At 41.0% G+C, this 25,090-nt stretch overlaps 1 protein-coding gene across 2 annotated transcripts in view; it reads left to right on the top strand.

Annotated features, from left to right (window-relative positions):
* Blmh (bleomycin hydrolase) overlaps window positions 1-17,716 on the top strand; it is a 46,697-nt gene extending 28,981 nt beyond the window's left edge. For both annotated transcript variants that reach the window (XM_005327867.4, XM_078042600.1), the window contains one exon: window positions 16,641-17,716. In XM_005327867.4, coding sequence (XP_005327924.1) covers window positions 16,641-16,792 — 152 coding nt within the window. In that variant the 3' untranslated portion in view covers window positions 16,793-17,716. The remainder of the gene's footprint in view (window positions 1-16,640) is intronic.
* The last annotated feature ends 7,374 nt before the right edge of the window (window positions 17,717-25,090 follow it).

Below are 25,090 nucleotides of genomic sequence, written 5' to 3'. Positions count from 1 at the left end.
TGTTTTTCTCCTCTGTGTTTAGTATAGTGATTTTCCAACCATGTTCTTCAGATCCCTAGATTTCAAGGTTAAAGGTGGAAGAGGGTGCTTGGAAGTGAGCAGTTGAGGTTTCTGTTGCTCGTGTTTGAAACTGCTGTCTTAGAACAGCCTGTTAGCCTGAGTTGTGAACTTGACAGGACTTTATTGTGCTGATTGAGCAGCACAGCACTGATTTGATGCCAAAATCTAAAGGTCATTTAATCTGTCATTCCAATTCTTTTCATCTCCCCATGAAAAGATCATTGGTAGATTTTGGCTAACTGTCCCTGGGAGCTGCTATGAAACTCAGCAACTCAGTGTTTATGTAAACAAATATAAGTGCTGTTCATGCATTTCTCTTAAGCATCATCAAATAGTTGCATTTACCCCTTCAGTGACTTCTGTAATTGTTCTGTGATTATAGTGGTGCTTATTAAATTCACTATTATGAATTAAAAGTGCATTTTTTAAAATATTTTTTAGTTGTAAATGAACACAGTATCATTATATGTATTATATGAATTTATTTTATGTGGTACTGAGGATTGAACACAGAGATTCACATGTGTGAGGCAAGTGCTGTATCTCTGAGCTACAACCCCAGCCCAGAATACAGCATTCTTTTTTTAAAATTTTTTAAATTTAAATTTTTTTTTTTAGTTGTAGATAGGCACAGTATCTTTATTTTTATTCATTTATTTTTTAAATTTATTTTTATGTGGTGTTAAGTATAGAACCCAGGGCTCCATGCATGCAAGACAAGCACTCCACCACTGAGCTACAACTTCAGCCCCAGAATGCAGTATTTTTAAAAGTGTGATTTCATATAAGGTGAATTTCATTTTGAGACAAGTACACATTGGTATATCAGGTAGAGAGGCATTCTAAACCTTTAGCAAAAAAAAAAAAAAAAAATTAAAAATAACTCAGTGATATCTGTAAATTAATGGTAGTTAAGAAATGAGAAATGAATGCTTATCTTAAATTAGAAAGATTTGATTACTTGTAGTAAATATAAGATATAGGGAAAGTTGTTTTTCTCTTGCTCCAGATGAACCTCTGTAGCTCCTGTCTCATCTCTGGTCTGATTTGGTACCTATAATTGGTATTGTTTTTGTATAGGTAAGCATCTAGGAAAAGGACTAAAGTTATGGCTTGTTTAGATGAGCCTGGATCTATCCAGTTGCTTTTTTGGTATTTTCCATCTCTAACAATCATTGGGTTATAGATTGGGTAATACTTATTTAAGAGAAGATAAATACTTTCATAAAGTCAAGAAAGTGCTCTGTGTTTTTTGTAATAGAGATGATTCTGGGCGACTTTTTGATTTTCTTTTTCTTTACACTTTTTTTGTTTGTTTATTTGGTACTGAGGATTGGACCCAGGGCCACTGAGGCATATCCTGAGCTCTTTTTATTTTTTACTTAGAGACAGGGTCTTGCTTAATTGTTTAGGTCTTGCTAAGTTGCTGAGGGTGGCCTTGATCTTGCTGATCTCCTGCCTTAGCTTCTCAAGTCACTATAATTACAGACATACACGACCACACCTATCTTATCAATACTTCTTTACTCCTACTCAATGCAAGTTTTGCTTCTTCTGTTGAGAGAACTGGGGTCTTGACCATATACTTCATCTCTAATCCTTCCTAGTGAAATGTGCACTGATCTAGTAAAAATTAAATTAATTTTGTTGTTGTTCTCAAATAACTGAAATACCTGAGATTATACAGAGCAAAGCCAAAAGATAAAAATACCTGAGATTATACAGAGCAAAGCCAAAAGATAAAAAGTTGAACTGAGGTTGGGGGTAGGGTTAGTTCATTCAAAGCCAAAATAAATTATCCTCATGTATTTCTTGGTAATGTTCTTTCTGATATAACAGGAAGGAAGGAAGGAAGGAAAACATGATCTAATTTAATTGGCACACTTGGCCTGACCTTCGGAGAGTGCCTAGTGTGTTATTCTGTTGGTGATGTTTGTTTACCCCAGCAGGGCCCTCCTGTCTGTCATCCTGGTGGGCATTGCCTGGCACAGTTGAGGAGGACCTCTGTTTGTCCTCTCTTAGGAGACATGGCATAAGATTGTCATGCTGAGATTTTTGTTTCTGTAGATAACATTGTTAACAGTTTGTTACTGTTCTCTTTGAGGTTTCTGCCTGGTAAGATTGATATTTCTGGAAAAAAACAATGTTGATAATATAAGCTAGAGGTAAATAGAGCGGAGATACCTGAAAAAGTTGCCCTTGCTCTCTGCCTAGTTCTGTCTTGGTTATCCCCATTGGTCATGCTGATGGCCTTTCCTGCCTAGAGACTTATGTAAGTTAAATAATCTGTTTCACAAAATGATGAGAGATTTTTCTGACCAGGAGGGACATTAAAGGAGAAATTAGTTCTTGCCTTGCTATAGCATTTTGGTTAATTTGTTTTGGTAAATTAGAGTATTCATAGTCAGGCGTACCAAAAATTGAATGCTTATTAAGCATGTATGCCAGTAAGGTTTTCATTTCTCCCCTTCTTGATATTTGACTATGCTTTTTTTGTTTGTGTGTGTGTGTGTTGTGGGGGGTGTACTGGGGATTGAACCCAGGGCCTTGTGCATGCAAGGTAAGCACTCTACCAAATGAGCTATATCCCCAGCCCTTGACTATGCACTTTGCACCTTAGTTATGGGTCTTATCAGGTATGGATTTCATAGTTAGTTGAGGGAACAAATCTTGGGGTTTCTTTTTTATTTGCATTATCTTTCATTTTAAAAAGTTGATATAGGCCAGGCATGGTCATGCATACCTGTAATCCCAGTAACTCAGGAAGCTAAGACAGGAAGATCAAAAATTGGAAGCCAACCTTGGTAACTTAGACCCTGTCATAAAATAAAAAGAGTCAGGAATGTGGCTTATGGTAAGCACCTCTGGGTTCAATCCCCAATACCACAAAAAAAAAAAAGAGAGAGAAAGTTGAATATTTGTAAAAATCTAAGAATTTAAATTAGAGGAAATAACTATTGATTTTTCTCATTCTTAGTCTGAAATTCATCTGAGAAGAATCTTTAGCCAAAATGACCTGCAGGTTCCCTAGCTAATCAGTGGTAGAACTAGAACTATAACTCAGATAGTCTGACACCAGAGCCAGTTTTCTTAATTACAGAACTGTGTTTTCTTTCACCTTGTCTGTTCAAGTCACCCCTAGTCCACTTGTAAGTAAGAAGTCTAATTCATGATATGGAGGGTTAGAAATTCTAAGGGAACGTAAAACTCTAAAGGGTGTAGAGACATCATTTGATGATCTGATGTTGGGAGAAAAGGCTCATAGTCCAGCATTCATGGCTGAGAATCTAAATTAGGTGCAGAAAGCATCTTGTGAAGGTCTGTGTCCAACATTATTCGCTCATTATGAGTTAGGCAAGTAAGAAACTGTACGCAGTCACCCAAGACCTCCCCAGTTTTGTTCATGTTCCTTTTAAACAAATTTTTGGTGTTTCTGAACTTTCTTTCATGGGCAATTTCAAACATATTCAAAGTAAACAGAAGAGTATTAAGGAGCCCACCCCATGTCCCTATCACCCAGCTTCGGTATTTTTCAACATTCTAGTATATATACGCCAAACTTGTCAATAGTTAACAGATTCTTTGTTGGTCTCTCTAATGACCCGTTTTATTAGGAAATTTTTCTTTTGGGATTGGTTTATTAGTCCTGAGATTATATTCCTGTGGTAAGCCTGATAACAGCAGAATATGAGTGTGGAATTATCATAACATAATTCATAATGCTTGTTCAGTCTAGTCTCTCAATATGGTGAGCAATAGAACTTTTAAGTGAGAGTAATGTGATAGTATTTTCAAACTCTGTAATGTTCATTAAAAGAGAAATCTTTATCTTTTTAAAATTCTATTCTTAGTTTTCATTTGGAACCAAAATGAATTAATTATTTTATGGCCTAAGAATGTATTTCAGTGGTAGAGCACTTACCTAGCATGTTCAAGGCCCTGGTTTCTATGCCCAACACATTACTTTTGTGTCTTTTAGATGCTTAAACACTTGAAATTATTTCTTTTTGGGGGGGTTGGGGGTACCGGGGATTGAACTCAGGGGCACTTGACAACTGAGCCACATCCCTAGCCCTATTTTGTATTTAGAAATAGGATCTCACTGAGTTGCTCAGCACCTCTCTTTTGCTGAGGCTGGCTTTGAATTTGTGTTCCTTCTGCCTCAGCCTCCCAAACTGCTGGGATTACAGGTGTGTGTCACCACACCTGGCTTGAAAATATTTCTAATTCATATTTTTCATCTTATAAATGTGTATCTCTGTTCCCGATTTCATTTTAGCAAAATTTCCAGTCTTACTCCTAAAAAGGAATCTCTTGATGATTTTGTTTAGAGACTTTGGCATGTTAGATATTAATCTAGAAAGAAACTTATGTGGCAAATTCATATTATATCTGAATAAACCAACATAGGCTTTTAATTGCCTCATCAGACAAACTACCACTTGGAAACAGTATGCCCAATGCTTAGCACAAAATTCACCATATTCTTCCTGTAATCTTACACTGTGAAACCAGGCAAATTATGGAGAGAATTAATACTTAATTCTTGATCATAGATCCTGAATAGTAATTTAACCTTAGTTTCACATTTCTCTATTAGTAACATGGATAGTTACTGTTTCCTTATGAAATCCTACATTTTGTCTCTCTGTAGCCATCAAATGGCATCAAATGTGTAAAAACATTTTTCAGACTGTAGACTGTCAGACAAATCTTTGGTTTTTCTTTTTTTTTTTTTTTCTTTTCTTTTTTCCATACTGGGGATTGAACCAGGGGGACTTTACCACTGAGCTACAACCCCAGTCCATTTTTTTTTTCTTTTGGTACTGAGGATTACATCCAGGGGTACTTAACCACTGAGCCACATCCCCAGCCCTTTTTTAACATTTTATTTAGATATAGGGTCTGGCCGAGTTGCTAAGTGCCTCAATAAGTTGTTGGGGCTGATCCTCCTGTAATCTTGAGCTGCTTGGATTACAGGTATTCACCACTGTGCCCAGACCAGCCCTTTTTATTTTTAATTTTGAGACAGAGTTTCACTAAGTTGCCCAGGCTGGTCTCAGATTTGTGATCCTCCTGCCTTAGCCTCCCTAAGTCACTGGGATTACAGGGATGCACCATCTTTTCTCACACAAATCTAAAGAGTTAAATGAATATTCTTTATTTCTATCCAAGGTACTCAAGACATATCATTATATAGCATCTTACTTTATAAGAAGATAAAGTTTGCTAATGTAATTGTATTTATTTTTCTTCATGGCATCAAGGTAATCAAGATGTGAATGCAGGTGGTTATATCCATGCTTTATGTGAGGAGACTTGAAACATATCGAGAGGTTTTCGCTTATTTAGGTTGTGCAGGATCAGGGATCAAATTGGAATTCAGAACTTGCAGCATCCCTAATAGTGTATATGACTTGCAGGTGCAGTTTTGCAGACCTGTGACCCAGTGACTCCAGAGCTAAGGCAGGAGGTTCATGAATTTGAGGTCAACCTGGATAACTTAGCAAGACCCTGTTTCAAAATGAAATTTTAAAGAAGGACTGGGGATGTAGTTCAATGGTAGAGCACTCCTGGGTTTAATCCCCAGTATCCCCCCACACACCACACACACACACACACACACACACACACATACACACACACACACACACACACAACTATATATGACTTATGAAAGATAATCATTTGCTGATCTGCTTGAGGTTCCCTTCTGGCTTCAAGGGCAAGTAATATAAATTATAGGCAATGTTGAGCTGAACTTCCTGAAACAAGTATGAACTGAAAACAGAGATTTTAATATCCTGTAAAGGAGCAATATACAAATTTGTTATGTTGCCTTGGAGAGTTTTCATGTCCCTCCAGGTTTAGGGAAAGTGCTACTACCATTAAACCTGGATAACTGAGTTCTTTGAAATGGATTTTTCATCATCTATCTTTATTAACCAAGTAGCCCACATGCCTCAGGCTAAAAAAAAAGTACCTGTGACTGGGAATGCATCCCTGCTATCCTATATTGGCTATATAATTTTGGTCATGGTCTTTAATCTATCAGCTTTCTCATTTATAAAACAGGGATAATAATTCTGTCTACTTCAGAGGATTGTGGTGAATACTATGCCAGGCACATAAGAAGTACTAAAAAATATTTGCTAACATTGCTATTGTTGTTACTATTAGCCATAGGCTAATGAAAGCAAGAGAACAAGAACATCAGGCCCCCTCACCTTTCCCATCTAGAGGAAGGCTTTTTATGGGCTGGGGATGTGGCTCAAGTGGTAGTGCGCTCGTCTGGCATGCGTGCGACCCGGGTTCGATCCTCAGCACCACATACCAACAAAGATGTTGTGTCCGCCAATAACTAAAAAATAAATATTAAAAAAAAAGAGTCTTGGGCTGGGGATGTGGCTCAAGCGGTAGCGCGCTCGCCTAGCATGCGTGCGGCCCGGGTTCGATCCTCAGCACCACATACCAACAAAGATGTTGTGTCTGCCGAGAACTAAGAAAAAATAAATAAATGTTAAAATTCTCTCTCTCTCTCTCTCTCTCTCTCTCTCTCTCTCTGTCCCCCTCTCTCTCACTCATTCTTTAAAAAAAAAAAAAAAAAAAAAAAAAAAAAAAGAGTCTTTCTAAAAAAAAAAAAAAAAAAGGGCTTTTTAACTTGTCCTATGGTTCCAGCTTCAGATCTCTAGGAGTCAGGTGCCATTGTGACTGTTATGCTATATCACCACTCACTGGATGCATACCCTGATACCCTGTAGTGTACTTAGTTTCGTGAGAGAAAGTGGTAGAGGTGAATAAACCTGATGCTGAGGAAAAACCATTAGCAGTAGCATCAGCTCATATTTATTGATGGGATGCAGGGAAGCGTGCACAGGCCATGGTGGAATGAATGTCTTTGGCCCTCAGAGGAGTTTATACTTAATCCCTTGGGACATGGGAAGGAAATTTGAAGAGGGCTGTGATGTGACAGAAGTGGCATTCATGGTGTGCTCCTCAGACTGTAAGATATAGGATAAATAGACCGAGAAAAGCAAAGAAGAAGATGATTTCTCCAAGAAGGCAAATGTCAGAGAAAGAGGAAGAACCAGGGAGGGCTCCTCAGTAGGGAGAAAAGTAGAAAGACATTGAAGCTAAGGTTTTTGGAAGGGTGAGGGATGGAGAGAGCACCTTAGAAGCTAGGAGACTTGGTGGTGTCAGGAAAAATGTGGAGAGTGCTGGGACAGAAAGAAACTGAGTCAAGGGAAAAGGGCTTTGGGATTGGATTAGAAAGTGGTTTAGGAAGCTTTGGGAGGGATGGGGGTGCAAGCCCATGTCCTGTTATGCCACATCAGCAGCATTTTAGTACTAAATTCCTTCAAACGCCAAGTAAAGCAGGATCAGGGGAAATTGAGGAGGGGACCATTGAAGCTGTAATCTTGATCCGTGTATGTGAAACATAAGCAGCAGGCATAGGTGTAGAGTAATAGGGGATGAACTGCAGGGAGAGGGTGAGTGACTGGAACCTACGAGTTCTTCAAGGGCGAATCAGCGTTAGAAAGGTTAGGGCTTCCTGATAGGGCTGTGATGTTTTTTGGAAAAGGGTGAGGGAAGGCCAGCCAGAAATATGATAGCAGAAAAGGGCAGTCTTGGCATTTGGAACATGCTTTAGATAGACCAAAGAAGTAAGGCCAAGAAATAATGTGGCATGCCTATAATCGCAGTGGCTTGGGAAGCTGAGACAGGAGGATCGCGAGTTCAAAGCCAGCCTCAGCAACTTAGCTTAGCACTTAACAACTCAGAAAGACCCTCTCTCTAAGTAAAATATAAAAAACGGATGTGGCTCATGGTTATACACTCCAGGGCTCAATCCTTAGTACAAAAAAGAAAAGAAAAAGAAATAATATGGCCTGCCATCCATGGAGCTTTTGAATAATGACCAAAAAGCAGGCTTTGCCTGAAACAAATAGGAGTAGTGGTAGTTTGGGGGTCAGAGAGAAGTCATTGAGTTTTGGTGGGAAAAAAAGACCCTTGAATGACATCTGAATTTGTGCTTTCCTCACCCTGTCCAATGTCGGAGAGCCTGGCTGAGTCGTGTGAGCTCTCACATTTGTCTGACTCAAGTTCACTGTCCAGAGAACAAAGAAGAAACCAGCCCTGTGATGAACAGGCTTCTTCTGGGCTCCTTAGTAGGGTGCACTTCTCAGGATGGGTATACTTCTGCTGATTGAACTTTGTTGTGGATGATTTTTAAAAATGCAAAAAACAGACCAAACAGCCCATTTTCCCTATTGCTTTTTCCACTCCGTGTTTTTTCTGATGTCTTTACCAGGCAGATAGGACCTTCTCTAGCCTTTGTTTCTGAGAGGGGCCACCAGTAATATCCGGCTCTGTGGATATCTCCTCTTTTTATCAGCAAAAGGTTCGAGAACATTAATGTGTCCTCACTCCCAAGCCAGACTTCTGTGTTTACTCTGGAGGAAGAAGCCTCCTCTGAGATCACTGTCCAAATGGCAGTCATAATTGGAAGTGGTTGTTTTGGTTCCCTTCCTCTGGCCATCCTGTTATCCATCCTTCTAAATGCACACGCTTAAAACACATGGCATCTCTGATTTAAAGACGAATACCTATAAACAGACCCTATAGAAACTGGGTTTCTGGCTATTGTTTTGTGATTTGTGAGCAGATCGGGTTGGTTCCAAACTGTTAGTGCTTATGCTAGATTAAATGCTGTCACCGCAGCCATAACTACCTGACAAGGCTGAGAGCTCTATTGGAGGAATCTGAGCCCTGTAAAGATTCTAAATTGAAAATTAAGACCTGCGTTGATATGGGCTTTGCTTACTAGCTGTGATTTTAGACAACTAAAACCCACCATGCCTGCTTTAGAGTATTATTGTAAGGATTAAAATCAAAGCAGGGGTGGTATATGTGACATTGCATTGTGAAATGAAAGCTCCCTACAGGGTTTTTTGGGGTTTTTTTCTTTTTTAATGTGTGTGTTTTTTATTTTGTTTCCTGAAGTATAATTATTTTAATAGCTAATATAATTAACATTGTTCTAAAATCAAAATAACAAAGTTTATAGAGGGGAATCTTTTTTCCCCTCTGTCACTCTCCTTTCCATTTCCCCACCCCTTCTTTAAGGTTACCATTTCTGTTAGTTTCTGGTGTATCTTTCCTTTTTTTTGTAAGTGTAAATATATTTTAGAATGTATTATTGCTTTCTTTTCTTCCATGGGGGTAGGATACTTTCTACCCTGCTCTGCATTTTTTTTTCTCACTTCATTTAACAGTATGTCTTGGAGGCATCTCCTTATCAGTATATTTCCACATTAATACGCTTCCTTGTCTTCCATTGTCTGGATATACCACAGTTTATCTAACCAGTTCCCTTACTATTGGGTTATTTCTGATCTTTTACTATTACAAACAGTATTGCAGTGAGTTATTATGTGTACAATGTTTAAACAGTGTCTGGCCCATTTAAGTGTTGAGGACAGGACGTACAACTGTCATTGCACATGGATACATCTTGTGTGCATGCAAGAACTTTGTAACTATAGGACATTGTCCTAGAAATGGCATTGGCACATAATTAAAAAAAAAAAATTAGGTATTGGAGATTGAACTCAGGGGCACTCAACCATTGAGCCACATCCCCAGCCCTATATTGTGTTATTTCTTCCACAGAGATAGCATACTTTCTATCCTGCTCTGCATTTTTTTTCTCACTACTTTTAACAGTGTGTCTTGGAGGCATCTCCTTATCAGTATATTTCCACATCAATAAACTTCATTGTCTTCCATTGTCTGTATATACCACAGTTTATCTAACCAGTTCCCTTACTATTGGGTTGTTTCTGCTCTTTAACTATTACAAACAATATTGCAGTGAGTTAATAGGTGTACAGTGTTTAAATAGTGCCTTGTCCAGTTAAGTGCTGAGTATGTACAGCTATTATTGCACATATTGTAAAGACTCACTGAGTTGCTTAGTGCCTCACTTTTTCAGAGGCTGGCTTTGAATTCATGATTCTCCTGCCTCAGCTTCCAAGCCACTGGGATTACAGGTGTGCACCACCACACCTAGTGGCATTTAATTTTATATTGAAATTGTCTGTGTTCATAGGTGGGGACTAGACAATGCCAAGGCCTTAGTGAGCCTGTGGGGTTTTTTATTGAGACTATGTTTCACCAGTTGTGGTGGCATATACCTGTATTTTCAATGACTTGGGAGGCTGAGACAGGAGAATCACAAATTTGAGGCCAGCCTTGGCAACTTAGTGAGACCCTATATCAAAATAAAAAGGGCTGGGGGTGTGGCTCAATGGTAGAAGATCTCTGGGTTCAGACCCAGAAAACCACTCATCCCCCTGCACCCCTACCACCAAAAAAAAAAAAAAAAAAAACGACTTTTTAATGATTTTTTTACTACTTTTTTTCTTATATTTGTATTTTCATAATAATAGTAGAAAAATTGTAAGCATAAAATCAACGTTGTAAATCAAAAAAGAAGATTGATAAATATGACTTCATAAAAACAATAACCCTTAGTAGGCTAGAAAATGTAAACTAAATTAGAAGGCAGATTATACAGTAGAAAAAAGTGTTTAGCCAATATAAATATATAGTGTGCTCTTAACTGATTACTGAAAAAGAAACTCTTCAATTAAAAAGGGGGAGAGATCTCAGACACTTTATAAAAGAAAATTATAGATAGCATACAAAAAATATTTTTAATGTGGAGGCAGAGTTAATTACAAAAATAGTACCCATTTACTTAACCCTAAAATTTTAATTGGTGCTGCACATGGTGGGACATGCCCATAATCCCAGCAACTGGGAAGGCCGAGATAGGAGGATTCAAAATTTTAGGCCAGCCTGAACAATTTAGTGAAACCCTGTCTCAAAATAAAAAATTAAAAGGGCCAGGGATATGGCTCCATGGTAGGATATGAAGCAGGAGGACTTGTGGTTCTTTGTCTTCATGAATTCAAATGAGATCCATGGACACAAAGGGTGAGAACAAAAATAACAGGATTTATTAAAGTAATAGAAAGCAGAGCTCTTGCAAAGGGAGGAGTCATCCCAAGGAGGGTTTCTGAGGGATGGCTATTGTCTAGGGGTTTATATTAAAGGTGAGTTAGGTGGCCTTGAAGATCATAAGCTAGAAATTTTAAAAGCAGTAGGTTTTTGAGTCCAATCACATCAGGGCACCTGGTGTCCATGGTGCTTCCTGTCCAATCTGGGTGTTGATCATGTACCACTTCACCTTAGGGATAGGCTTAGGTTTCTGGCCCAAACCATCAGGCTCCAGTGGAGTCTCTGGTCACAAGCTCACGAGTAAACTCCTTTTTTTTTTTTTTTTTGTGCAGGAATTGGGTATATGGGGGAGCTACCAGGTATTAAACCCAGAGGCATTTAACCACTGAGCCACATCCCCAGCCGATTTCATGTTTTATTTTGAGACAGGGTCTTGCTAAGTTGCTCAGGGCCTTGTTAAATTGCTGAGGCTGGCTTCAAGTTTGCAGTCCTCCTGCCTCAGCCTCCTGTTTTGCTGAGATTACAGGCTTGCACCACTGCACCAAGTCTAGTAAACACCAGAGAGTGGCCCTTAATCCTGTCTGCTAACATACATGTTTCTATCTCCTGCTTTCAATATCCTTGAGTTCAAGTCCCAGTACCTCAAAAAAAAAAAAAAAAAAAAAAAGAATGTGAGATAATTGCCAGTGAGGTTGCCTTGTTTTCCTTTCTGAGACCCTTACTTCAGCCTTGAGTTAGGGCCATGAGGAAGGATTGGCAGCGACTTAATGAAGTAAGTCCATGCTGCTGGACAGATCCACCAGAACAGATCAAATAACTTGTTTTTGTTGCCCTTTTTTAAAATAGCAAAATAATAGTTTGTTAGTGAAGTAAAATACTTCACAAAGTCAACAGAAAATGTAAAATATTTCCAATTAATATATTCATAAATGAAATTTATAAATTATTTGTCACCTTAATTTAGTCTGAGAGGTTTTTGTGGGGTTTTTTGGTGGGAAACTAGGGATCAAACCCAAGGGTACTCTACCACCAATCTACATCTCCAGGCCTTTGTACTTTTTATTTTGAAACAGGGTCTTACTAAGTTGCCAAGACCTCAAACTTGTGATCCTCCTACTTCAGCCTCCTGAGTCACTGGGATTACTGGTGTGTTGTAGGGGACAGAGGAGGCAGGGCACCGAAGATAGCAGGAAGTAGTTTTATTTGGCTGCAGCCATGTTCAGAAGACACAGCTTTCGCTGTAATCAATAAATCCTCTGAACCGGGAGTTCAGGTAGTTTCAGAACTTTATACCCAGCATGTAAGGGAAGGGGCTCAGAAGTTCATATAAAAGTAGCTTTTTCTTTCACTCTTCTGGGCAAGTTAACCCTTCAAGGACAGCACCTGAGAAGGGAGAGCTTCTTCACTTTCTTTCCTCCCTCTGCCAGCTGTTACCATGGAGCCCAGTTGGTAACTTCTTTTATTTTAGAAAGTAGACATCTCTGTGAAGCTCCAGCTCAAGGCCAGAGGCCGTGTTAAAGGACCTGTCTTTTTTATAACATTTTGCATTTGCAAACACACTTCTACAAACTACTATACTGGATAAATGTGAAAAACTAGTAAAGGGGAATTCAGCACCTGGAGTGCTGATTTCTTCCAGGCCAGCCACCAAGTAAAACAGAGCAACAGGAAAATAGGAAGTTTACCTACATTGAACTCTTTTGTAGAGACTCTTTTGCTGATAGTCCTAAAATCAATTATGGTGAAGATTTCTGGAGAAGCTTAGTTAAGATTTTCTGTGGAGAAGGAGGTGCCACTACAGGTGTGCACCACGACAGCTGGCTAATCTAAGAGGTTTAAATCTCAGGTCCCTGGCAGAATTTCAGAAAACTTTCCTGGGTAAACTCTTCCTTGCCTTAAGTGAGTCCTTTGGATCTCTTCTTAGTGCACTCACCAGTCCACAGCTTTATCCACAGACACTGTTTTCTAACCTTTATGGATGGATCCTCCTCTTTCTCTTACAAAATACAAAAACATTGCTAGTTTATTTGAAAGATTGCTCACTTATTTTATTTCTTTCTTATTGCATGTAATAAGACATTGAAGTTTAAATACAATTTAATTTCACGTTAGTGTCTTTCTTTTTTATTAATTTTTTTAGTTGTAGATGGACACAATATCTTTATTTATTGATTGGTGCCGAGTATCAAACCCAGGGCCTTACACCTGCGAAGCAAGCACTTTGTCCATTGAGCTATAGCCCCAGTCCCTAATTTCACCTTAGTTTCTGAAGTTGACCTTCTTTTTTTTTTTTTAGTTAATTAATTTATTTATTTATTTGTAGTTGTAGATGGACAGAATGCCTTTATTTTATTTGCTTATTTTTATGTGGTGCTGAGGATCGAACCCAGTGCCTCACGCATGCTAGGCAATTTCTCTGCCGCTGAGCCACAACCCCAGCACCTGAAGTTGACCTTCTTTATCCATTATTTATTTGTTTTCCTAAATGTTAACCTGGGGTCTCCCATTTTGCTTTCTTTTCCTTCTTCCTTGTGGAGTGCCTGTTTCTAATGGCTAGAGAGCTCAAGGGCTGGGACTGCAGCCTTTCTGAAATCAGAATGACCACCAGCACCCTGCCTGATCAGCTGGTCTTCTGCTCTTCCACAGCATTCCTGGCTTTCAGACACATCGATCTTAATCTTCTCAGTCAAACTCAGAGACACACAGTGTCAACAGTTACAGCAGCCACAGTCCATTATCTACTCAGGGTGCAATTACTTGGCAGCCACCTAGACTGTGAGGGTTTTGTGGGCCCCCAAAGAACTCATATCCTGAAGAGAGACACTAATCAAGGCAGGTCCTCTTGGCAGGGACATTAAAAGGGTGGATTACAAATGATAGGAGTTTTAATTTGTGAGGACTTAATCTGATCTGCTTTGGAACAAGATAGTGTAGATATACTTATTGTCCATTTTCTCTGGGTATTCTTGAAGATTCATTTGATCTTATGATGATAGTATTGTTATAAAGACACAGAACTTTATTACATGAATCTGCCTGTCTCTTTCCTTTCTCACTGCCCAGAGCTACTCTAAAATGTGTTTAGCCTGCAGTGCCATAAGAGGAGGGATGGCCGATGTGTCAGATGGTATGGTGTAGTATTGCACATTCTGGTCTCTTGCTCACTCACAGCCCCTTTTGAGAAGGGAGATGCTGAGTCTCTGAGGAAGCATGCACTTAGGATGCAACAAAAAGTCAGATTGGCCCTTCATCTGACAAAGTGTTGGTTGCTAGAACTGCTTGGCACCGATAGAGGTGATGTTAAGATTCTGACTGACTGATACCAGCAATGCCAGGGACTTTGGGTATATAATCAGGACAAATGACAAGCATTTCTCTCAGACTTCCTGTCTTACCTGTTGAGAGAAAGAGCACTACGTAAGGAGGCTGCTCAGCAGGAATAAGGATGTATTCCCTAAGACTTGGTCAGAGCCCTTGAGCAGTTTTTCTTTTTCTTTTTCTTTTTTTTTTTTTGGTTCTGGGGATTGAACTCAGGGGCACTCAACTTGAGTCACATCCCCAGCCCTATTTTGTATTTCACTTAGAGACAGGATCTCACTGAGTTGCTTAGGGCCTCGCTTTTGCTGAGGCTAGCTTTGAATTCATGAGCCTCCCTCCTGCCTCAGCCTCCCAAGGCGCTGGGATCACAGGTTGCAGCACCCTGCCCAGCTCTTTCTCTTTTCTTTATTGAGGTGCTTGGAATGGAAACCAAGGCCTCACACTAGCTAGGCCAAGTGCTTTGCCACTGAGCTGTGTCTCAACCCCCTGGCCCCTTGAGCACTTCTTTGGGGCATTTTCTCTTAAGAGCGAATACATGTGCTAGTCAGGATGAGCTGACTTTGACTTGTGTCAGAGGTTTTTAATTTAAAAAAAAAAAAAAAAAAACTGAACTGGGAAGTGGACCTAGATGACCTTACCAGATTTAAGAGCAACAGTTCCCAAAAGTATATGTTTTTGTTCAGGGAATGTGATTTTTTTTTCTAAAAATTATTTATATTAATAGTTTAAAATTATTTTTAAAAATGAATTAATTTTTTTACTCTTCTAATTTCTGACATGATAAATATCAATAGAAACAACTCACATAAGTAAGTTTTGGGGGTTCTTAATTTTTTTTTCAATATTTATTTTTTAGGTGTAGATGGACACAACATAATACCTTTATTTTTATGTGGTGCTGAGGATTGAACCGGGTCCCACCCTTGCTATGCGAGCACTCTACTGCTGAGCCACAATCCCAGCCCTGGAGTCCTTAATTTTAAGAGTATAAAGGGGTCTGAGGCCAAGAAGTTTGAGAATTGCTAAACTTCTCCTGGGAGAGACATTCGTGTCTTTTCTCTTGGTCCCGTGTAGTAGGAAATGAATAGCACAGACCCAGGATTATACAAACACTTTAGAGAAGTAAAAATGGTTCTAATGGCTCTAAAGTGTCAACTATAGAGAGGTGCCAGATATAGGATGATCATGGTGGTGGTGGTAGTAGTGGTGACAACAGTGATGATTTCTAGCTCTTGTGAGTCCTTTGATGTGTGTGTACTTGCTTCTGCCGAAGTACATATTTGGGGGGCTCTGTAATTCCCTCCCTGGCCCAGTAGCCCTGTCTTGTTTTCAATATATATACTTTATTCTCACATTAATTTTGCTCTTCACGTTAGCAATGGTGTAGGCAAAGCATTTTTCTGATGCAAGTTTGTTGGAAGTATGTTCTGGGAAGACTTTGTGTTGTCCTAGTGCAGCCTGAGATACAGGTTAATCATCCTGATGGGAAGAGGCAGGTTGCTAGGACAGGTACCTGATGATAGCACTTTCTCTCAGGTGAGTTCTCAACTTGGGTGGTTAGTACAGGAACCTCTGTAAAGTGCTGCCCCCGGGAGAGATTCATAAATCCTAGGCTCTTACTCAGGAGGGCAGGATCAACAGCTGTCCTGAGTCTTTGAGCACTGCCTGGTTCTCACAGCAGATTTCTTCCCACAAAAGCAAGGACTGGTGATCACTTGACCCAAACCCTGTCATCTGCAAAAGAATGGCTGCCTGGGGGAAGGTGGCCCATCAGGGTGCCAGGAGCAGCTTATTTGGCTGCTCTAGGAGTGTGTGATCAGAGCACAACCAGTGATGCTGAGAGGGCAGGCAGGAACCGAGGTGCTGCCTCCTGTGTGAACAAGATGCTTTTCCACCTCCCTCCCAGCCTTCAGGACAGCAGCTCACCATCAGCAAGGCAGCTGAACAACGAGTGTCACAGCCCAAGGTTCAAGGCCCCTACCTCACCTGTGTGACCTGGGCACATGATTGAGTTCCCCTGAACCACCGTTTCTAATTAGTAAACAGCCATGGCTATTATGTGTGCTTCACAAATTGCTAATGAGATTTAGATGGTGCCGAGAAGCTTTTGAATAAAGATTGCAGATGGGAAAGCTGAAAAACATATAGTATTTTGGAAGAGGTGTCTTTGTGGTACCAAAGTGTTTCTACTCTTTGTCCCACTCTCTGGACTCATGAGCTTCTGTTCTCTTCTCCAGGTTACCTGTGCATGACCGATGAGTGGTTCTCTGAGTATGTCTATGAGGTGGTGGTGGACAGGAAGCATGTCCCTGAAGAGGTGCTGGCTGTGCTAGAGCAGGAGCCCATCATCCTGCCGGCGTGGGACCCCATGGGGGCCTTGGCTGAGTGATACTGCCTTGGTTTTTTCCTCCTCCCTTGGGACCTGCAGTAGCTGCAAAGGACAGATCCAGGGACTGAAGCCAAAGTTACACAGGTGACTGTGTATTCCCACAGGACACAGACTCTTGGATTTCCAGTCTCCTCCAGGAACCTCTTCGGGAAGTGTGCTTTATGCTGAAACAAAATATTCATAAAGAAAAAAAAAAGGGAAAGATCAGGTCATATTATCTACTCCTCATCTCCAACAGCTCAGGATCTCTTAGCATTTTAATCAGATGTAATTGTCTTAACTCTGTCAAAAAGGTCTTGGTGGGGCTGGGATGTAGCTCAATGGCAGAGCGCTTGCTCAGCATGAGGCAGGCCCTGGATTCAGTCTCTGGTGCTGGAAGAAGAAAAAAGCCTTCAGTGTCTGTTGTAATAAGACAGGAGATCAGGAGACGATGAGCAAATGAGGTGTATGTACAAATGAGGTGTATGGAGAGAAAATGGACCTAATGCTCCTTGATCCTAGCGTAGAATGGGGGAGGGTCACCTAAGATTTGAGCTCTCTAAACTGCATGCTGCCTCACAGATCGCTGTCCTTCTAGATGGCAGTCACTGAATTCAGTTTCTTCAAGGTGATTTTATGTGCCTCTGATAGCTCAAGAATGGGAGGTTGATCAGGTCCGACATGATTCCTTCCTGTTATTCTGAACTGTGGGGGCGCAGCTCTGCTTGAGTCAGGTTAACCAGAGGCCTGGAGAAAGTGGGTGAGGAACAACCAGTACCTATCATGATCTCAGCTCCCATCATTAGGGGGAGCTCCAGCCAAATGGTTTAGCCTCTGCCTCTGAGTTGGGGGTTGGGTGGGCAGGAAAAGGTGATATTCATTCTTTCTGACAACTAGATGGTGCTGAGAAGCTTTTGAATAAAACACTTTGCTAAATGAGAATAAGTTGGCTTTTTTGATCTAAGAAGTGTTTACTTAGCTACAGTGATAGCAACCAGGTGGTTTATGTTCCTCAAAGTGAAAAAACAGCAGGAATGCTCAGTGCTTTCCTACTTTAGCTCTTCTACAGGATATTTGATCCTTCCCAGCCTCACTGGCTTCTACAAAGGGCTTCCCCTTTTTCCAGATCTAGGATCCCTACAAGGGGGTGCAGTGAGGCTCTCTTGAGCCCAGCCTTAGAGTAGGCTGGAGGGCTACTAGCTTCCACTTCTCTTAAGCAAATGAGCAGAGCCCTCAGGTCAGGACTTCCATCAGTACTTGAGCCTCCTACTATTCTGGCTTCCCAAGAATCTTCCCACCCCAGCAAAGGATATTGTTTGTCATAGCACTTTCCAAGATAAAATTAGATAAAAGCTCAAGAATAGTTTTAGGAAAAAAAAAATCTTGAGTTTGCCCCTTCAAAAGGGAAATGATCTAATGTGGAAAGTTGGAAATGCATCAAAGAAGGGATGTGGCTCAGTGGTAGAGCCCTGGAATGCACAAGGCAGTGAGTTCAAGCCCTAGTATGGGGGTGGGAGGTGGGGGAAAAGCCACATAAGACTCAGGAGGCTGAAGCAGGAAGTTTGCAAGTTTGATGCCAGCCTCAACAACTTCACAAGACCCTGTCTCAAAATATAACAGACTGGGGATGTAGCTCAGTAGAGCACCCCTGGGTTCAGTCCCCAATACCACAAAAAAATTCATCAAAGAACGTAAAACAAAGAAAGTGATAAATGTATGGATCGACAAAAAGTGACTGTTAGATAAGTCTTATGGGATTCAATAAAAGATAAAATTAAAGTAGCAGATAGGGAGTGATAGGCTTAACATTGTAAGGCCATTATGTAATTCAGGAAAATAAATGTTTATTAACTTTAGACTTCTATATGTTAATGTGCATGCTACAAATGTCTAGATTACTAAGAAGTATACAGAGGATAATAGCTTCCAAGCAAGAATAGGCAGAATGAAAAAATGTAATCCTTAAGAAGACAGGATAGGGGAAAGAAAAGGCAGAGCAAATAGAATATTCAAAATAAGACAGAAATAGATCGATGCCAACTACAATATGGATAAACAGATTTTTTTAAAAGACAAATAAACTGGACTTTTAAAAGAAATGTAGCCATATGCTAATAACAAGAGACGTAGACAACCTAGGATATAAAAAAGGATGGGAAAGATCTATCATGCTGGTACTAAAATAAATCTGGTGAAGCGATACTAATAAGCCACAAAATCAGTGCCACTCTGAATAACCAAACAGACTATGTGACTCCAGGATATGGCACTTACATGAACTGTAATGTGCATGGCCTCCCTGGAGTTGTACGACTCAGTGGCCCTGGAAAGGCTCTGAAACAAAAGCATTACTGGAGAGAGAATCACTACATAATGATAAGTTTACTTGACTCTCCAGGAAAATGTAAAGATTCTAAATCAGTATACCCCTAATAACAGAGTCTCAAATTATATAAAAAAGACTGACAGCTACATGTAAAAATAAGTAATCCAACATCATAATGGGAGATTTTAACTACTTTACAATTACCAATAGCTCAACCAACCAAACCATCAGATGAGTATGTAATAAAAGATGTAAGCATTTAATAAGTTTTACATATGGACATGTGTAGAACACTACATCTAACAATTGCGCATTCTTTTTGAGCACTTGGGGAACTTTTTGAAAAATTGACCACACACTGGACAGTGAAATCAACCTCAACAAATGTCAAAGGGTCATCATGTGGCTCACACTCCAAACACAGTACCAGTCAGGTGAGAAACCAACATTAAAAACTAGAGTGACTTGGGCTGGGGATGTGGCTCAAGCGGTAGCGCGCTCGCCTGGCATGCGTGCGGCCCGGGTTCGATCCTCAGCACCACATACCAACAAAGATGTTGTGTCCGCCGAGAACTAAAAAATAAATATTAAAATTCTCTCTCTCTCTCTTCTCTCTCTCTCTCTCTCTCTCTCTCTCTCTCTCTCTCACTCTCTCTCTCTCTCCTCTCTCACTCTCTCTTTAAAAAAAAAAAAAAAAACTAGAGTGACTTCTAGTTCCCAGGCCCCTTCTCTTCAGAGAAGTCTGTTACAGGCACTTTTGCAATAAAACTGCTGCTTGCTTGCTGAGAAAGTAGAATAAAAGTTAACTAGATCCAGGCATGATGGCGCATGCCTGTAAGGCATGAGGCAGGACCATTACAAGTTTGAGACCAGCCTCAGCAATTTAGCAAGGCCATAAGCGACTTAGTGAGACCCTGTCTCAAATTTAAAAACTAAAAAGGGCTAGGGATGTGGCTCAGTCTTTTAAGTGCCTTGGGGTTCAGTCCATCCTAGTTTAAATGGACTGACTGGAAGTGAGTCTCTGGGTGTGTGCCCTGGAGGGGTGCATCTGCCCTGCAGGTCTCTCTGGGCTCTGCTTCCTGACCCCGTCAGGAGCTGAGCAGCTTTCTTCCGCTTCTGCCTTACTTTGGGCCCAGAGTAACTGAGACCTCTGAAACCATGAATCCCGAATAAACTTTTCCTCCTAAGTTGTTCTAGTCAGGTTAATGAGTCTCAGCAACAGCAAAGCTAGATAAAATTCCCCTGTATGTTTAGAAATTAACTTATGGTGCTGGGCATGGTGGTGCACACCTCAGAATCCCAGCTACTCAGGAGGCTGAGATAGGAGGATCCCAAGTTTGAAGCTAGCTTTGGCATTTTAGTGAGACCCTATTCCAAAATAAAAAATAAAGACTGGGAGTATTGTTCAGTGGTAAAGCACCCAATGGATTCAATCCCCAGTACAAAGAAAGGAATTAGAATAGCAAAACAAACCTAAAGAAAGATGTGCAGAAATTAAACCCAGAATCAAGAAAGCCAGAATTTGGTTCTAAAAAAAAAAGCAAATTAACAAATCTTTGGGGGAAAGCAAACACAAGGATTGGAAATGAGGCTACCAGAGATGCTGCAGATACCAGAAAAATAGAAGACAGCTGGGGTGCAGCTCAGTGGTGGAGCACTTGCCTGGCATGCGTGAGACCCTGGGGTTGATCCCCAGCACTGCAGGGGGCGGGGGGACAACAAAAGAAGAAAAGAAGACTCAAACTTTGTCAAAAGTAACAGCAAAGGGAATTTGTTTACAAGACAAATCTACAATCTCATAAGAACAGGACAGGAGAACACAAGATTTGAAGGTGAAAAGCAGATGTGGGTGTTGAAAGATTTTACCGGAGCTGAAAAGTTGAGTCCTGAGCCAGTGGTGAAGAAAACCAGTGATAAGCTAATTTACATTGTGCACTCGCCCGCCCCACCAAAGCTCAGATGTGACCTCATCAGATAGCTTTACCCCTAGAATTGTGAGGAGGAGGGTTACTGAAGGGCTCCATGTCAGATCCTTCCCCACTCCTGGCAGCTGGGTGACCACCTTTTCTCCACTCATCCGAACCTTAAAGATTTCTCTGGGGAGAGAAATACTTTTTGGAGATCAGGAGCAGAGGCAAGGGTGTAAGGACCATGAAGGCATTAAGTGAGCATTTACATCCTGAATGTCTGGCCATTTAGAGCTGCTAGAACTGTAACAGGCAAGAAATTGCAAGTCTCTGAGGAATCTTGATGAGCCCAAGAGGAAAGATATTTTAAAAAGAAAGAAAGAAAAATAATTTAGTGGCTTATAAGCCTGACATAACCTTGATAAAGATAAGTTAAAAAAAAAAAGACTGCATACAAATCTCACCCATAAACATAGGTACAAAAGCCCTAAACGGAATCTAGCAATATATAAAAAGGTCGTTTTTATAACCAAATACTTAATAGAAGTCATCTTACAAACAAATTTGGGATCCACTAGGGAGAAACAAAGAACAGTGGGAAAGGATTCTTCCTTAAGATAAAGGGAAAGGAGCGGGAGTTTTTGCTGGAGAGCTGCCCTGGAAGATCTTACTGATGTGTGGGTGACAGGTGAGGGGAAAGCCTGAACTTGTCTCCCCTACAGCGTCACCAGGGGGCAGAGTTGATGACTGACATCTAGAGGTTGGGTCACCTCAGGTCTCCTCTTGAGATGTGGAGAGTCATGCTGACCCTGTGTATCCAGAAGCCAAGACCTGATAATGGGACATGCCTTCAGGATGTGGTTGTGGCCATCTGCTTCCACTGGCCAGTCCTTGATGACCAGCTTCATTCTAGCTTGCTGTCTCAGCACTGGGGCCGCTTCTCTGGAATCCCATTCCTCCTGCAGGGTGCACTCCGTGCTGGCCATGGCAGTGGTCAGTCATTGGTTAAGTCGGATTTTTTTAAGGTAATTCCAGATGAGGCCTCACATTTAGGACAACTTGTTCAGTACTTCAGTTGCTTCTTATGAAGATGACTCTTCTCCTGGGAGTCTGTGGTATAGATGGATTGAAACTAGCCAGTTTTTTGGGGGTTTTTTTGTTTTTTTTTTTTTTTTGTGTGTGTGTGTGTGTGTTTTATTTTGTTTTGTTTTTGCCCTCCCCACCCTGATTTCAAATTCCAAGTCCTTTACACATTACTGAAGGAGGAAAATGGGGAAGGAAGGAATGCTCACTGCCTACCAGCTGTGGTATTTGGACTAGGGTTGTATGAAGGTGGGCAGCCCTCTGCACTCTTCCTGGTACCCAGTAATGCTCCTTGCTCTTCCTCTTGTTCGCTCCTCTAGGAAACCTGGTTCGGTAGCACAGTTTGATGGGGATGGGGTGGGCTCTGACAGTTGTTTTTGCAGGACTGGGGATTGAACCTATGGCCTCGCTCATGCTAGAAAAGTGTTTCATCATTGAGCTACATCCCCAGCCTGGTTTTCACTTTTTTAAAATCAGCTGGCAAGCCTGGTGCAATGGTGCATCCCTATAATCCCTGTGATTCCTTGGGCTGAGGCAGGAGGATCAAAAGTTCAAGGCCAGGGCTGGGGCTGGGGCTCAGTGGTAGAGTGCTCACCTAGCATGAATGAGGCACTGAGTTCGAGCCTCGGCACCACATAAAAACAAAATAATGTATCCACCTAAAACTAAAGATACATAAATAAATAAATATTTTTTAAAAAGTTTAGGGCTGGGGCTGGGGCTGGGGCTTAGTGGTGGCGTGTGTGAGGCACTGGGTTCGATTCTCAGCTCGGCATATAAGTAAATAAAATAAATGTCTATCAACAACTTAAAAAAAATTTTTTTTTTAAAGTTCAAGGCCAGCCTCAGCAATTTTGCGAGGCTCTAAGCAACTTAGTGAGACCCTGTCTTGAAATAAAAAATAAAAAGGGCTGGGGATGTGAGCACCCCTGGGCTGAATCCCCAGTGCCCCAAAAAACAAACAAATAAACTTCCTGGCATGTAGAAGGATAGGACAGCTGCAGCAGAATGCAGAAAGGGTAGGAAGTGACTTGGAATGGGAGCATCCTGAGCTCAGGGTGTCACTCAGTAGCAGATTCCTTGCCCAGCACAAAACAAACTACAAAAAACCACTGTGGTATCCCTGTGCCTCACAAGGAAGGGGCCTAATGGGTCTCCTGGTCCAAACTTCAAAATTCTCCAAAACGGAAGTCCTGCAAGTTCTACTCCAACATACTCAATGGAGAGCTGCACATCCCCCCACCTGCCTGCCTCTCCAGACTCAGCTTACCTCCCCCCTTATTCTCTCTGCCCTGGACAAACACTGTTCCCGCACTTTGCCCTTCACACATACCACCCTCACTCTGCCTCCTTGCCGTCCCTCTACCCAGAGCTCTTTCCTCAGGTCTTTGTATGTCTATTTTTTTTTTGTTGTTGTTGTTTTTTCAGATGGTTCAGGTCACCCCTGATCACCTATCTAAGTGCCCACCTTCCTCTTCTTCCTCCATACCTGTCTTTTTTTTTTTTTTTTTTAAGGTACTGGGGATTGAACCCAGGTACACTTGACCACTGAACTTCTTCTCTACCTCTTTTTTTCTATTTTAGTTTTGAGACAGTATCTCACTCATTTGCCCAGGCTGGTTTCCAACGTGCAATCCTCCTGCCTCATCCTCACAAATAGCTGGGATTCCAGGCATGTACCACCACACCCAGTTTGTCTTTTATCCTCAGGTCTTCACTAAGTTGCTGAGGGTCTCATTAAATTGCCAAGGCCAGCCTCAAACTTGTGATCCTCCTATCTCAGCCTCTCAACCAGCTGGGATTCTGGTCATGCGCCACCATGCCTGGACACACCTGTCATTCTCTATCCTGTTACTAGAGTCTGTTTTCTTTTTTTTTTTTTTAGAATTTTAATATTTTATTTTTTAGTTTTTGGCGGACACAACATCTTTGTTTATATGTGGTGCTGAGGATCGAACCCGGGCCGCACGCATGCCAGGCGAGCGTGCTACCGCTTGAGCCACATCCCCATCCCTAGAGTCTGTTTTCTTCACAGCACTTACCGTTTCCTGAAGTTATTGTATTTATTTATTTATATGCTTATTGTCTGTTTTCTCCAAAATCAATACTCCCTGTCAGCTTCCCAAGGGCAGGAACTCTGTCTTGCCCACCAGTGTATTCTCAGTGCCTGGCTTGTAGTAAACACAGGGAGGCTGGCTGAGTGAATGTGCCCTACATTCTGACAGCTGTAATCATTTAAAAGTTTATACATAGATCTGAAGTCTGCTTCTCTGTAACTGGCTCAGTGGGGACAAGTAGAAGGAGAACAAAGCCCCTGTGGATCTTCACATTTGAATGCCTAACATAAAGGTCTAGATTCCTAGAAGCGGGCTTTGCTCAAGGGGAGTAGAAGAGATGGGGAGAAAAGCCTCCTTGACTTTCTCACTGCATGAGCCCTTCTGGCTTCAAATTGGCTCAACCTGGTGGGAAGAGCACTCCACCTCTCTGAGTCTCAGTCTCCTCTCTACCATTATTGAAAACCTATTTTTACATCATAATAAGTGAAAACTGATGGCTTAAAAAGGAGGAAAACTAAATCATTTTTAGTAACATATATAATAAAATACAGTACATAATTCATACAGTAGGGAAAGGTCATAAGATCATGCAAATAACTAGTTGTGATGGTACAGACCTATAAACTGGGACTCAGGAGGCTGAGGCAGGAGAGTCACAAGTTTGAGGCTAGCCTTAGCAACTTAGTGAGACCTTGTCTCCGAATAAAAAATTAAAAAGACTGGGAATTCCTTTGTCTTATTCATGCAGATATATGAGTCAAATTTAATGAAAAATTTTTTAAGTATAAAAATTCACTATGAAATCATGTGAGCAATAAAGCAAAATTGAAGGCTGTAGCTCAGTGGTTGAGTGCCTGCCTTGCACGTGTGAGGCCCTAGGTTCGATCCTCAGTACCACGTAAAAATAAATAAAGATATTGTGTCCAACTACAACTAAAAAAATATC

This window comes from Ictidomys tridecemlineatus, chromosome 3 (assembly GCF_052094955.1).
Source record: "Ictidomys tridecemlineatus isolate mIctTri1 chromosome 3, mIctTri1.hap1, whole genome shotgun sequence".
NCBI classification, from domain to species: Eukaryota; Metazoa; Chordata; class Mammalia; order Rodentia; family Sciuridae; genus Ictidomys; species Ictidomys tridecemlineatus.
This window is presented reverse-complemented; position numbering and strand designations above follow the sequence as displayed.